The sequence below is a fragment of the Pan troglodytes genome, chromosome 8 (genome assembly GCF_028858775.2).
Source record: "Pan troglodytes isolate AG18354 chromosome 8, NHGRI_mPanTro3-v2.0_pri, whole genome shotgun sequence".
In the NCBI taxonomy this organism is placed as follows: domain Eukaryota; kingdom Metazoa; phylum Chordata; class Mammalia; order Primates; family Hominidae; genus Pan; species Pan troglodytes.
In genome coordinates, this window is record NC_072406.2 from 24,169,079 (window position 1) to 24,182,890 (window position 13,812).

General features: G+C 42.0%; 1 protein-coding gene across 50 annotated transcripts in view; it reads left to right on the forward strand.

Moving 5' to 3' along the window:
• Positions 1-13,529, forward strand: part of CELF2 (CUGBP Elav-like family member 2) — an 866,707-nt gene extending 853,178 nt beyond the window's left edge. For 30 of the 50 annotated variants that reach the window (XM_054660697.2, XM_009457923.5, XM_016919708.4 and 27 more), the window contains 3 exons: positions 2,917-3,060; positions 5,939-6,110; positions 7,470-13,529. In XM_054660697.2, the coding sequence (XP_054516672.1) occupies positions 2,917-3,060; positions 5,939-6,066 (272 nt within the window). In that variant the 3' untranslated portion in view covers positions 6,067-6,110; positions 7,470-13,529. Of the gene's footprint in view, positions 1-2,543; positions 3,061-5,938 lie in introns of all 50 variants that reach the window. The other 20 variants (XM_009457934.5, XM_009457918.5, XM_063781358.1 and 17 more) reach the window with 3 other exon arrangements.
• The last annotated feature ends 283 nt before the right edge of the window (positions 13,530-13,812 follow it).

Here is a 13,812-nt window from a genome sequence, read left to right on the forward strand (position 1 = left end):
AAAGAAAGGCCTGTGTGTGTTCCTTTTCTCTGTGGTCTGAGTACCATGGTGACAAATGAGGGCAGAGAGCAGGGCCCTGTAGGACGATGATATCATCACACAGAGGCCAGAAGGCCAGTTCCCCACATGGTGGTCACCTCTCCACTACAGAGCAGGGCCTTCCAGTAAACTCTAGAGCAGTTTAGGGATGAAGTCTGGGCCCTGAAACAACATGTTTCTGAGGTTTCACCTGAGCCCACTGCCCTCAACTTACTCGCCTGGAGTTTTAGGGGTTACTGCTTAGTGCAGTAATTCCCCTTCTGAGATTAAGATAAAATTGCCCAAAATAACCATTGCCCACTCCTGATTTAAGAGTGCGGGTTTTCAGTAGCATGCTTTTGGGTTTTTGGTTCAGTTTTTCTTTGGAATCATCTCCCACCTTGTCGTAACTCTCTTCTGATCCCTTTCTCACCCAGTTAATATGTGCTCAAGAAATTTAAACCATCTTCTTATTAGTTTAAGTAAAACATAATTTTAAAAGCAAATGATGCCAGGCAGAGCAAAAATAATAATAATAATAATAATGAATTCCAGATTTTCTACTCCACAGTTCAGTCCGAGGTTGCGAGACCTGGTGTGTTTTTTCCCCAGACAGGAAGTGAGCCTCTGATGGCCCGCCTCTGTCCATTCATTACCTGCAGGAGGCGAGTCCCATGAGGAATGGGGACGGACTTTGTTCCTACAAACGTCCCCAGTTCTTTATGCCAGATCAAGTGCCCTGTGAGAGAGATAAAACATGAACACCCCAACAGCCAGGACCAGTAGTGAGTGTAACAGAGAATCTAACAAGTGACAGTAACGTGCACTGGGAGAAATCTGATGAAGGGGTGACTTGTGAACAGGTGTTTCCCATTTCTAGAGGAAGAGAGATGACACACAGGTAGAATCCCATTTTTAAAAAAGGTATTTTTTCCTCTTCATCTTAGCCACCTTAGTTGCATACAAGGGAGGTTTTCCATATGAAATCTTTTTTTTTTCATTTGAATATTAAAAACTCGGGGCATATACAAAACCAAACTGTTTCTTGGTGATGGAAAAATTGGGGGATCTATGTCAAGAGATGGTGCTGACATTTTTTTCTTGGGAATATCAGGAGCAAAAGGACAAAACCTACTTGTGTGCATTTACTGGTCTCTCTGTTTCCTTGGTCTCTGTTGGGCATAGACAAATTCAGCATGAGCAACATTCTAGAAAGCTAGGATTACTCAGGCATACCCAGTCATCTGTCATGTGCTTTGAAACTGTATTTTCTCCCCGGCTTCAGGAGGTGAGATGTACTTCACAGTTCAAACTGGGGCCCAATAACTCTCATTTGTGCATTTGGATCTTTTGTGCAGTAGGAACATGAAAGCTGGTAGCACCAAATCTGACCATCAGACATACCACCCAGGATGTGCACACACAGCAGTGCTCAGAACATCCCTTTCCAGTGTTTTAGGTTTTGCATCTTTTCATGTTAAATTTTGATTCCCTTAAAACCAGAAAACATCTGGGGACCAAAGTCCCCCCTGCAATTGTGTCCCTTTAAAATAGACTCCTTCCCATGCCCTAGAATACGGATATATCCCAGGAAATTGGCAGCAATATGGAAAGTTACAGTAGTCATTAAGACACACTTTTAAATGAGAAAGGAAGAGTTCACTCTGTGGCTTCCATAGTTTGCCTCAAGAAGTTTTCTTTGTGAAAAGTCCCAATCATTAGGATACTTTCTTGTGATGTATTTTGTGGAGGCAGGGGAAGAAGCTTGGTTTGACATTTTTACAAAGTTCTTTTTATCCCCATTTTACTTTTCTTCATGCCACACAGACACCCTTCCCACATCTAGGGACCCCAGTGCAGCTATCCCCTGGGGTTGCCTAGTTGGGCAGGCAGGCCTGTTCCTCTCCTGTGAAGGCCAGTTGAGGATTCCTGACCCGCTGCAGAAGTCGCCTCACCAGTTCTGTGAGCGCCCCTCCTCGGAAGACTCCATGCCTGAACGCCCAAGAAACAGCCAGCCCTCATCTCCCTCAGCTCATATTTATGCCCTTTTGTGCCGCTTTTAACTTTCACATGGTGCTCATATGGGTGGGGGAGAGTCAGGAGAGGAAAAGCGAGGGCAGCTTAGGAGCACGCACCTCTCCAGCCAGCAGGGCCAAGATCTCCATCCTGCCCTTGCTGCCTGTGTTTACTGGGAAAGGATAGGTGGACGGGCAGAGCTTGGCTTCCTCAGTCTTTGCCCAGCTTCTACATCCACTGCACTCATCTCCAAGGCTAACGCCCAGGAGAGTCATTCCTCTCAAAGTCATGAGACTCAGGCTACCTTCTTTCCTTGCCTTGACTCACTGCCAGTCATTTCTAATAAAGATGATTATTAGACTGTGTGTTAAGAGATTTGGCAAATCAAAACTGGCTGGAAAACTAGGCAAATGATAGAGAAATCTGAGCAGCATTACTGCTACATCCATTATTGTCAATTGTTACAATTTTTTTAGAATGCACAGAGCACCCTTTTTTCCTTCTCACAGCCTGTCCGTACCTGAGAAAATATGGCCACCCAAGAAAAACCCATGCCAAGATTATCTGTCCCCATTCTGCCCACTGTCACCTTCAGCCCCATGAAGAGGTGACTGAAATGCATATGCCAAGGGGCAGTGGCACCTGTGACTCACAGAAGACTGTCAGTGGAAAGGAAGCCATTCGTAACCAGCATCTTTGGAAATCAGGAAAATCTGAAGGATCATTGCTTTCCTGAAAGGCACTCCAGCACTTGACATTTATCCATCTGTTTGTTTGTTCAACTAAATGCTTAGCCTACCTGTTGTTAAAGTATTCCTAAGAAGGGACTTTGGAAACTAAGACTCAAGGGATACCTTACTCTGACTTTTTTTTCCTCCTTAGGTCCAGAGGGGGCAAACCTCTTTATTTACCACCTTCCACAGGAATTTGGAGACCAGGACATTCTGCAGATGTTCATGCCTTTTGGAAATGTTATCTCTGCTAAAGTCTTCATTGACAAACAGACCAATCTGAGCAAGTGCTTTGGTATGCAAAAGAAACTAAGCTAGTATATTGCAGTAGGTTCCCAAGTGAAGAGTCGTGGGAAGGAAAATGTGAGACAGTTTCAGCCAGGATAGGGCCTTCCCCACATTGTGCTGGGCTCTGATTTTCTGGATCCTTGTAAGCAGATTTGGGCAAAGAAAGGAAGGCTCTGGGAAATTAAAGTCAATGCCCATACATTAGGTAATCTTCTATACTACACTATTAAGGAATCTAACCACAATTTAGCTAATCTTTCCCACTAATTCCTTAGCCCTCCAGGTTTAGTACAATTCAGACACCGTGGTTGTGGGCAACACCATATTGGGGGCTTATTGGCCTTGACATACACGCACACAAAGGCACTTTCACAGACAGACACCCATTCATCAGCACCAACACATCCATGTGTTCAGGCTGCTTGCGTGATCGCAGCTCCACGTGCCCGGGATGAGCAGTTGACAGATGTCACGGTTACATAGCACGCTGCATGATGGGATCTGAAGGGCCACCATCGGGGAGTGGGAATGAATGCGGAGTCCAGGGGCGTGCAGCTGTTATCAGAGCCTCAGCTGCCATGCCCCCTTTCCTCAAGCAGCCTGGACTCTGCCTCTTGTGGGTGTTTTTCGCTCCCTTAGGGAGGAAGGGATGCTCACAGAATGGACTGATGTTTTACACCAGGACAATAGCATTCATTAAATATATTCCTTGTTTCATTTTTCAAACCCTATTGGCCCCCAAAGCAGTTTACAGGCCAGGATGTTCAGAGTATATATTACTTGGCAAGCTCAGGGCCCAGTTTGAGTTAGAATATTTGCTTTAATCACTCCTGCAATTTAATTGTGCTATAAAGGAAAGTAGCAAAGGGAGGGTGGTTCTCAAACTTAACTCTGGCTGGTAATGAGTAATCAGGCCAAAGAGAATGTTTTGGCTTCTAAAACTCTAATCCTAAGGTCTAATTTGTGCTATCACCCAGGAAGGTCTGAAGGCATGGTTAAAGGACTCCGCATGTCAGCCACTTACAGTCACCACGTTACCCTAGCAGCAAGGCTGTCAGTCGGGACCCATTCGGCGGCTGCTGTGGCAACTGTATAAACCCCTGTGACAGTTCAGTAGAGAGGGATATGCAAATTAAATCATTATGGGGGGGGTGTGTGTTCGAGCAGGAGCCTACTTTAGGGAGGCTTCCCTACATGATTTACAAGACTTTGAGGCTGACTTTTGTGTTTTTCATAGCTAAACAATATTCTAGATTTGGAAGGGAATTCTGCTTCATGATTTGATTTGAGAAAATATTTACTTCCTTGAAAACAGATTGTTTATCAGCCTACAGCCTCCTTAACCATGTGCTCATACTGATGTAAACTATAGCTGTTAGTGTCAGCAGACAATTCTTGAGCATGATGGACTGGTTTCCATTTTTGTGGAACGCTATAGCACCCAGTTTGCTTGGCGAGCCAGCCGCATTTCTTAGGGCTGCCAGTCATAAGGTAGTGCCCCGTTCCTTCCTAGCTCTTAGCCAGGTTTTGTTATCCATCTCACCTTTGTCCATTTCCATTCTGTAACTATCTTGCTGTTCCCTGATAAAGACCCAGAGGGAAAGGAAAGTCAGAGCAAAAATCTTGGATCCCAGATCACATTTATTGGGAATGAGACTTAATAAAAATGTAAACATCCACTTCTTTGCAATCCAGCCTACCTCTGAAAAGCTGCCCAGCGTTATGCCGCATGCCCATTTTTATCAGCCGAGAACTGGGCAGAAAAGTCATGTCCTCTTCTTCCTCCTCTAGTTTGTAAAGGAATTTTCTCTTTAGCTTTAATAGCAGATGCATAGAGGTGCTTAGTATAGAACCTTCCGAACAGCTGACGTTTAGACCTAAATGTAAATCAGGACAATAGCTTCCTGTCACCACTCGGATCAGCACCCTTTACAGCCTTGCTGTACCTCTGCTGCTGCCTCCCCCAGTGCTGGAACAGACTCTGGGACCGAGATCCTCTTGTCACTGGGTCTTTGCAGTTCTTTTTCAAAAGCACGCCTTCCCTGCTGTTTATGGTGGAGGTTGTTGCTGCAGAGTAAGAGATGGGGAATTCTCTTCAGATGATTAAGTTCTAAGCCGTTGACTATGTATCCCCCAGACTTTGGGAGATGCCAGGGAGCAATTTCCTTTCTGCTGAATTTACTGGAGCTTTGGAAATGGAAAGTGAGATAAGGAGAAAGGCCCAGCACTTCCCTAGACTCCTTGGTATTAACTAACTCCAAATGGGTAAAAATCAAGTATGAGTGAGTGAGTTATTCTAGAGTTTAATTCGCTAATTGACCCATCCTCCAGCTAAACAGATGTAGGCTCTGTGTGACAGACGATGGAGAGCTCGAGTGACAGGCTGGGGCTTGGCAGTATCTGCTGTTCTCCAGCCCTTCCCTTCCCGAGCCTGCCTGTTGGCCTCACCTGGCTGGGACACGTGAGCCCCTAGGGGCCCCCACAGCCCTGAAATATTTACACCACTGCTTGTATGAGTAGCATGTATGGACCTGGGGTTCTTTTGGAGAGATACTAAAGGACTTGAAACACAATGATTTGAGCGAGTTCAGTAAGTGGAACTGAATTCAGCCAAACAATTGAGTCTGAGGTTTCAGTGTTGTGGGGAGGGGTGTGTGCTCCATGATGCCACATTTCCAGTCCAGCCAGCTGCTCCACAGCTGCTCAGTGGGCACGCCCCATCATCCACTCACGGTGGACTCACGATCAGTTCCGCAGAGCTGTGCTGGGCCCGTGGGGCTGGCGCCTCACGCTGGCTCTTCAGCCTTCCCCAGAGCTCCAGCCCCTTTTTCTGTTTTCTGCTGGGCTTCCTCTCCAGGCTGACTCCCTCTCTCGGTATTTTCCAGGTTTTGTTAGCTACGACAATCCAGTCTCTGCACAAGCTGCTATCCAAGCTATGAATGGCTTTCAGATCGGCATGAAACGCTTGAAGGTGCAGCTGAAGCGTTCCAAAAACGACAGCAAACCTTACTGATCCTAACCCCAGAGGCTCCCTGCTCTCATTTTAGCTTTCTTAGGGTAAGTCCCACGAGCCAGCCTGTCTCAACAGGGAAGGCAGAGGAGGACCACATTGCCAACTTTTACCAAGAGAGACGGTTATTTTTACAATAAGGCCTCCATGTCCCCACCCACTTCCCCTACCCAGTTTGCCATAATTAAAACTTGGGCTACTTTGTTTCTATTGAGTAATTCCTCCTCCAGTTGTGCCACTGTATTCTCCTTTGTTTTGCGATTTGAATCTCCTTTTACCTTTTTTTTTAATTTTTTTCATTTTTGCTTTTTTTTTAAAGAGAAGCATATACACAAATAAATGGCATCTTGAGAATTTAAAAGGCAAACAAACAAACGCTAATGTGCAATTCTAACTCTGAAACCACTGGTGCCCCGAGAGCACTGCCTGGAGAATTCACCCCTCCTTGCCCGGCGCCCGCCCCCGGAGGGAGGGCCCGGTGCTTAGAGGTTAACTTGGTGGCCTAGGAGAGGGAGAAGCCAGGAGAAGCACTTACTCCAACCACACGTCTTTCCACTACATCGGCTTGTTTTACTAAGTAGGATTTTATTTTAGGGTTCAAAGAAACATGACATTTATTGGTCAAATTATTACACTGGTTGTCTATTTTGTTATTGTTTTATTTTAGTTTTTAGAAAGGATTAATGTACAAAAAGATTTAGAGATCTGTTTCTTAAAGCTACAGGGTTTAAAAAATAAAAATGAGTGAAAATACTTGATGTTTCTTGAAAGATAAATTTAATAATAATAAATAAATACGTAAATACATAAATAAAAAAGAAAGCCACAGGCCTGTAAATTTTATTTGTAAAAAAGCATTTCTATTTTTATACAAAATTTTTACTGCCTCAGAAATAATGGAAGTTATTTATTGCCTATTGTTAACTTATTGGGTACCTAAAGAGCAGTTCTCTGTCTAGCTAGAACCTTCTGAAGTAGTCTCTAGAGGAATTGTTCTAGGAATGGGCTTTTTTTCACCGTTGAACCCTAGACCTGAAGTTCATGCTTTATCCTCTCGTTGTTTGTATCTGTCTGATTATTTTGTTTGTAACTTCCATTATCTAGTTTACAGTTCAGTCGTCTGACTTTCCCCGTATGTCACATTTGTTGAAACTGGACCTTCTCCCCCTGTCCCTCACCCCAAAACACCCGGAATCCATCCCCTTTCGCTCTCTCCAGATGGATTCTCTTGGGGTTTCATTGTGCTGTGGATAAAGAGTGTAAGAAATGCAAATTATGTGAATGGCTCGGAGACTCCCTAATGACCTAAGATTTGCATTAGTTTTTCTCCTGCACCCTTAAAAGTGATTTTGTTGCTGCTGCATAGATTCTGTGTAACTTTTTACTCTTCCTTGTTTTTTCCCTAGACATCTTCATGCCCGTTAGTTCATCGTTTGCCTAGCATGTCCCTGTGGCGTCTCAAAAAAAAGTTTCATCGTCCCGTCATTGTTTCTGATGTCTTTCTGACCTCACATCATATTTGGTTCTCCTACTGACCTTTGATCTAGTTTGACCTTTGAAATTTGCATGTGACCTCATCTAGCTATGAATTCTGGGAAGTCAATGTGAAAAACATTGCTGCATTCATGCAAGACTGAAATTTATTATTAGACAAATTCATTATAGAAAAAAACCTGTGGCAAAAACGTTTCTTTCTTATTTTTTTTCTTTTCCTAAAACAGACTTGAAAGTATTATACAGGGATTGGCATTCTTCCCGGTCACTGGTAACAATAGCAATATGTGTCCAGGGACACAGAATGTTGGTTTCTAACAGACTACTTCCAAAAACAGTTTAAGAAAAAAACTGTCTGATTTTAAGTCTCTAGAGGTCTGTAATAGTTTTTACATTTTTCAGGCAGTGTAAAGTTTTTTGATAAGGCCATTTTAGGTGGCTCACTTTCTCATTAAGATATATATATAGAACCACTTTTTGTAGATTAGTATAAGAAAAATATTTACCCTGTTTTGGGGCAAATGCTACCTATTTGTGTCACCTTTTGCTGAACTCACAGTTAGACAATCCATGGTTTAATGCACATGAAATTACCTATATTTTATACTGTTTCAATGTACAGGAGAAAGGTTACTGTAAACTGTGTTATGTTGGTGCTTCTGTGAATTAAGTTGTGGTTTCATCATGAGTCTTAATGTTCTTTGTTGATAAGACAAGTTTAGAATTGGTTTACTTAATACAAAAAAAAAAAGAATTTCAAAAAAAAAGTTGTTTGCTTAAAAAAAATTTCATGTGAGGGAAAAAAAAAAACCTACTCCAGAATAAGTTTTGTGTTGGCTTGTGAAGCATTGATGTCATTTTTTTTAATTGTGGACTATTTAGATGTGTTTGTGTTCAGCAAAATGTGATCTGTTTTTTTCTTTTAAAGAAAAAAAGTGAAAATATATAGTGCCAAATTCCAAAGGTACTTCCTTCCTAGAGCTTCAGTGTGTTTCTTGTGAGAAGTAATTTGATAACATGGGTATTTTATTATGTGTTTTGTATAAATCCCTAATATTTAAAAAAAAACAAAACAAAAAAAGGTTACAAAGTTTGTTAACTTGCTATCCTGTGGTCTTGTTGCCTGAAATTGTTATTGTTTGTTATTTCTCTCTGATGTTTTTTGTAAGACATTGTATAAGTGCCCATGTCCCACTTTTTTAACCACTCCGCACATCAGTGCTGTGAAGGCAACCTCACCATGTATTTTCTTCATAATCTATGGAAACCTCTAAGGTGAGAAAGTTTTGAACTTTTAACCCTTTCTACCCAGAGCTATCTGGAATGTTGATGACTTTGTATACTGTCATGATTTGAGTTTGTTTTGGGGTGTTTCCAATTTGGATTTTTTTCCCTGCATCTATCCTCTAAGTTGTTTCGGTTTGACTACTTTGTTCTTTGGTTAAGATCCAAAAGAAAACAGAAAACAATTCCACGAGGCCAATCTAAAGGGAAAAAATCCTACACTACTTTTGATTATTTCTCATTTTTGGGAAAAGAATTCCTAATGTGCTACTAGAATTCCTTCTTCAGTTTTAACGAGTAATTGGATAAACCCTGAGGGAAAACGGAGGTAGATTCAGCACCTAACAATCCTGTATGCTTTTGAGATCACGTTTAGTGCTATGTCCTAGTCTAGAATATTTTCATATACCTTGCAGTAAAACGACTTTGTGGCAGGACAGTCTCTTGAGGGGTTTTGTTTCTGTTTCTTAAATACTCCTAAATAATATTTCTAATCAATCAAATAATATTTCTAATCAATCAGCCATTATGCTGGGGCATCTCCGATCCCAGTAGGTACCTCTGAATATACCAGGTGTCTGGAGTTAGAAGCCCATAGCCCTTTCCCAGCCTTTTTGGTTTTTTTAATTGAACACATTTCATCTAAGTAAAGCTCAGTTCTTTATCACAATTTACTGACCAAATACCTAGCACCAGTTCCTGCTGCCACTTTTTAAAGTGCCATATGACTTTCTACGAACAGGTACCTTGCTGTCTTGACAAATCCTAATGTCACGCCTACAGCCCCAACACAAGCTCCAGTCTTCCTCTTCGGCATGCCCTGGAAGCTTCTTGGCCTCAGCTCCCCTTCCCCGCTCAGCACCCTGTTAGGATCAGTGTGTGTGGATGGGATAGCCCTGGGATGGAAAGGACTAGCCTCTACTGATGCAAAAAAACAAAAAGCAACACAAACGTTTCCTTCTTATAGCACATGCACTTACTTACAATGACATGATTTGTATTATCCTCACATGTGTTTACTACTGCTGGGGCCTTCCTTCATCCTCTGAGGGCTATTTTGTACTTCCTGCAGCAATCAGCTTAATAACAACACTTATTGCACCTGTCTCTCTCTCAGAACACGGTGTGTCTTGACACATACCACGTACGTGGAAACACAAGAGCCCACCACTTGAATTTCTAAGACCATTTCATTCTGAAACTTCTTATCAATTACCTAAATCTCAACGAAAAACAATTTACTGAAGCCGACTCCCCTCCCCATCTCCCTCTCAACCCATCAACCCACCTGCATGCATCTCCCCCAGAGGAAACACTGAGGGTAGGGGACAGGAGGCTCAGGACGCGCCCTCTGAATCGAGTGTTTCTTCTTCACAAGTCACCAAGAGAGGACATGAGGGGGAAAGTCCTTTTTTGCCCTTCTCCAAAAAATAACCTTCCACAGAGACAAACTGTCCTTCTATCCACTTTTATCTTTTAATATCAAAAGGAAAAAGCTGCAAGGGTGCAAAGGGCCTGTGCCAGAAGAAAACACACACAGGGAAACTGCTTTTTTTAATCAATTGTAGAGAATAGTCATTTTTAATCTAAATTAGAGAATTGTGATACAATGGCAGTCCTCAAAGGCGTAACGAGTTCATCTTTCTTTCACCATAGGGGTTATAGTTGGCTTGTGCTACTCTGGAATCATTTTACTGTTTGTTTTTATTATCTTAAGTGCTAATTAAAAAAAAATAAAATTTTAAAAAAACCTGTAGTTTCATTACCTTTTTGAATAATGTCATACAAAAAATGTATTTGTTTTTTTTGTGCTGTGAGAATTGATGTTTGTAGATTAATAATCATTTTGTTTAGAATTACAAAATAGTTTTTAAATATTGTCTGAGAAAAGCCAAAGTTAATGCAACCTAGTGGAAACTGTAAGACCATTTGAGTATTGTTTGTTTTATTGATGCATTTGGATTTTGTTGTTTGATGGAATTTGAGCCAAAAAAAAAAATACGCAGGCTTTCCTATTTCTACAACTGATTGTACTTATGCATTTTGTACCAGTGGAACTTTTTATACTGGAGATTAAAAAAAAAAAATGGAAATTTTTGTGGCTTGCTCTGGTGGGCCCCTGACAATGACTGATTTCAAGTTTGATTTCGGGTTGATTGATAGAACGTTGCTTTTCTTTTGAGAATTAAAAACTTTGGCTTGATTTCTTTTTTCCCTTTGCTTATATCTAGCATTAGAATTTTGTCTTAAAATAACAGCGGTAAGTTTCACTTTTTATTCTGTATTGTGCAGTTACACAATAAGGTAATTAGATTTAGAAGTACTCAGTCACTTTAAGTGGATAAATGTATTAGTTAAAACTTTAGGGTTTGCTTTTTTGCTGTTTAGATCAAAGTTTTTTCTGATTCTTCTGTCCTCATTGTGAACATAACCGTGTAGTTGAAACAGTCAAACTTATTTTTGTAATGTATGTTATTGTGTGATGCAGTTTTTTGCTTCTGTCTCCAATATTAAACCATTTTCCTAATACTTGTTTCTCTCTCTGCGTGTTGTATTGTTGGTAGTCATTATATGTTGGTGATACATCTGCACACCTCACTGTTTCACGTATCTGTTTTTTTCTCTATGTTGTGTAAAAAGATACAGTCGATTCCACTTAAGTGAATATCTGATTTGGGAAAGAGGAAACTGCACACCAGCCACCTTTGATTTATGTACAACCGCCCACTTGAACTCCTGCTTCCAAGATTTATACACTTTTTTCCTACGGTTCACCTCAGTAACTGCCTTTGGGGTTGGATTTGCCAAGGTGTTTTACGGTCTTTTGACCACACAGGTTAATTTCCTCTTCTCTCCCCTCCCTCATGAGTCTATCCACGCAGTTCTTAACATACATTCCAAACTGCTGCGGGGTTTCCTCTCCACACCCACGAGGCCAAACCCGCACCACTACAGTCCAACTCTTCTTAGACACTAATCACTTTCTAAAAGAAGTGAGTTCTCCAGGGAAGAAAAATCAACTTAGCCGGTGAAAAGGGTTCAACTTAAGTCTATTATTTGTTGCCCTCAATCAAAAGATATGTATAGAAAAGTCATTTAAATTATTTATTTCTACAAGCTAATTGAATCCAGGAGCAGCTTTAATTATTAACACTAACGGAAGAGAAAAGAAGTATTTCCAAGGGCTCAAATGGAAGCTGTACTCAGTCCGGTGGAGGCAGGGGGAGGTAAAGTTTCTCACACTCAAGCCGTCTTCATAGTTTACTGTCCTTTTCCAAACAAAAGCCAATAACGCCATACGCATCCACACACTCCCTCCTGGATGAACCTAAGTCTCGTCCCCACTGTCACCCCAAGGCCAGTTATCAAAAACTGTTCCTTCTCTGCCCTCAAAGACTGAAGCCGCAGGCCCTGTTCTGCCTCTGCTCAGGAATCTGATTGCTCTTAAAGTGCTCTTACAAGATTCCGTCGATGTTTGCTCCCTCTGTCTTATCTCTCCTTCCAGTATTTTCAGACGCACAAGCTCTGACTCAGGCCACCCAGCACCTGGCAGCCTTCCTCTGCGTGCCAGTGAAATCTCTCCCAGTAGGTGCTCAGGCTCTTCACCCTCTCGTTGCAGCAGCCCCTCTGGCCCGAGATTGTATTTTCTAGTCTGCTCAAGAACAGAGGGGCCTGGCGAGGTGGAGGAAGGGAGGCTCCCTCCCCGGGGCTGGCCGCCTCAGTGATGGTGATGCCACCAGCTCCAGCCTGCACGGATGGAGCTCACTTCCTACCATCACTTCTGCTTTCAGTCTCCTCATAGCCTTCGGCAGTCTCCTCTGAAAACACACTGCCTACGTTAGTGGGAAAGGATGGCTAAGGGTGTGATTTCTTTTTATTAGGGAGGTGGGAGGGGGATGTTGGGAGGCATGGGGGGTGATTAAATTATCATTTCCAAGGTGCAAGTGTTTATTTTTCAAATCTATAAGTACATAGTTCCACCATTTTGGCACAAGACAAAATACTCATGCTAAGCAAAGGAAGAGAAAGACAAAGCCAGTTTTTGTTGCTTTTCTAAAGCAACAAATAATTCTCCAAAGAAGGGGACGAAAATGCTAGTTCCTTTAAGCACTTACTGACTGTAAAGTTGGTCCCTGCTTAAATTCATACCCATAGTTTTGAGTCGGTATGACACCACTGCAGTGTGAGCAAGGTGAATCCGTGTGCCATGCATGGACCACCTTGGGATACCGCAGCACCATCAACATCCGCCTTGCTGATGGAAGCCACACACGCTGCCCAGCCCACAGCAGTCGCACGCAGCCGATGGGCTCGGACTCTTAGCTGGCAGGCTAGGACACACAGTGAACATTAATGTACTGTGAATCGTTCCTGATAAGTGAATAAAACATTGTGACCAAACAATCAGCTTATTCACTTATCAGGAATCGACTGTTCTGCTAATTTGCTGTTGTTGTTTTTCATCTCTGTTGTAGTTCACTATTTTTGCTGTGTTCTGTTTTCTCCTCTCATGCTTGGGCAAATCACTGGGAATATTATCTTCATGTGACCATGAAACGTTTCTATTGAGTGAAAATGATATCTTAACAAAATCTATGCACTTGCTATCAGGAACACAATACTGGATGTGTCTTATATATATTGAACTATATAGTACTCGATTTCTTAAATAAAGCTTAAGAAAGGACTCTGTTGTGTGTAAAGTTAATGTGATTATTTTTCAAAGCAGTGTTTCTAAGGGGTATTTTTGTTCTTTTAAGTCTTGAGTGATACAGGATATTTTTCATTAAAATTATATCACTGGCTTTATGACTTAATATTCAATAAATTGACTTTGGAAACAAAAGTTCTCCGGAGTGCATTTTAGCCAAGAGACCTCTGGAAATCCATCCCCTGCCTCGTGACCACGGCCAGTCTCTATCCGCACACTGTGGGTGGCAGAACAGAGCAGTCCCTTCATGGCCAAAAAGC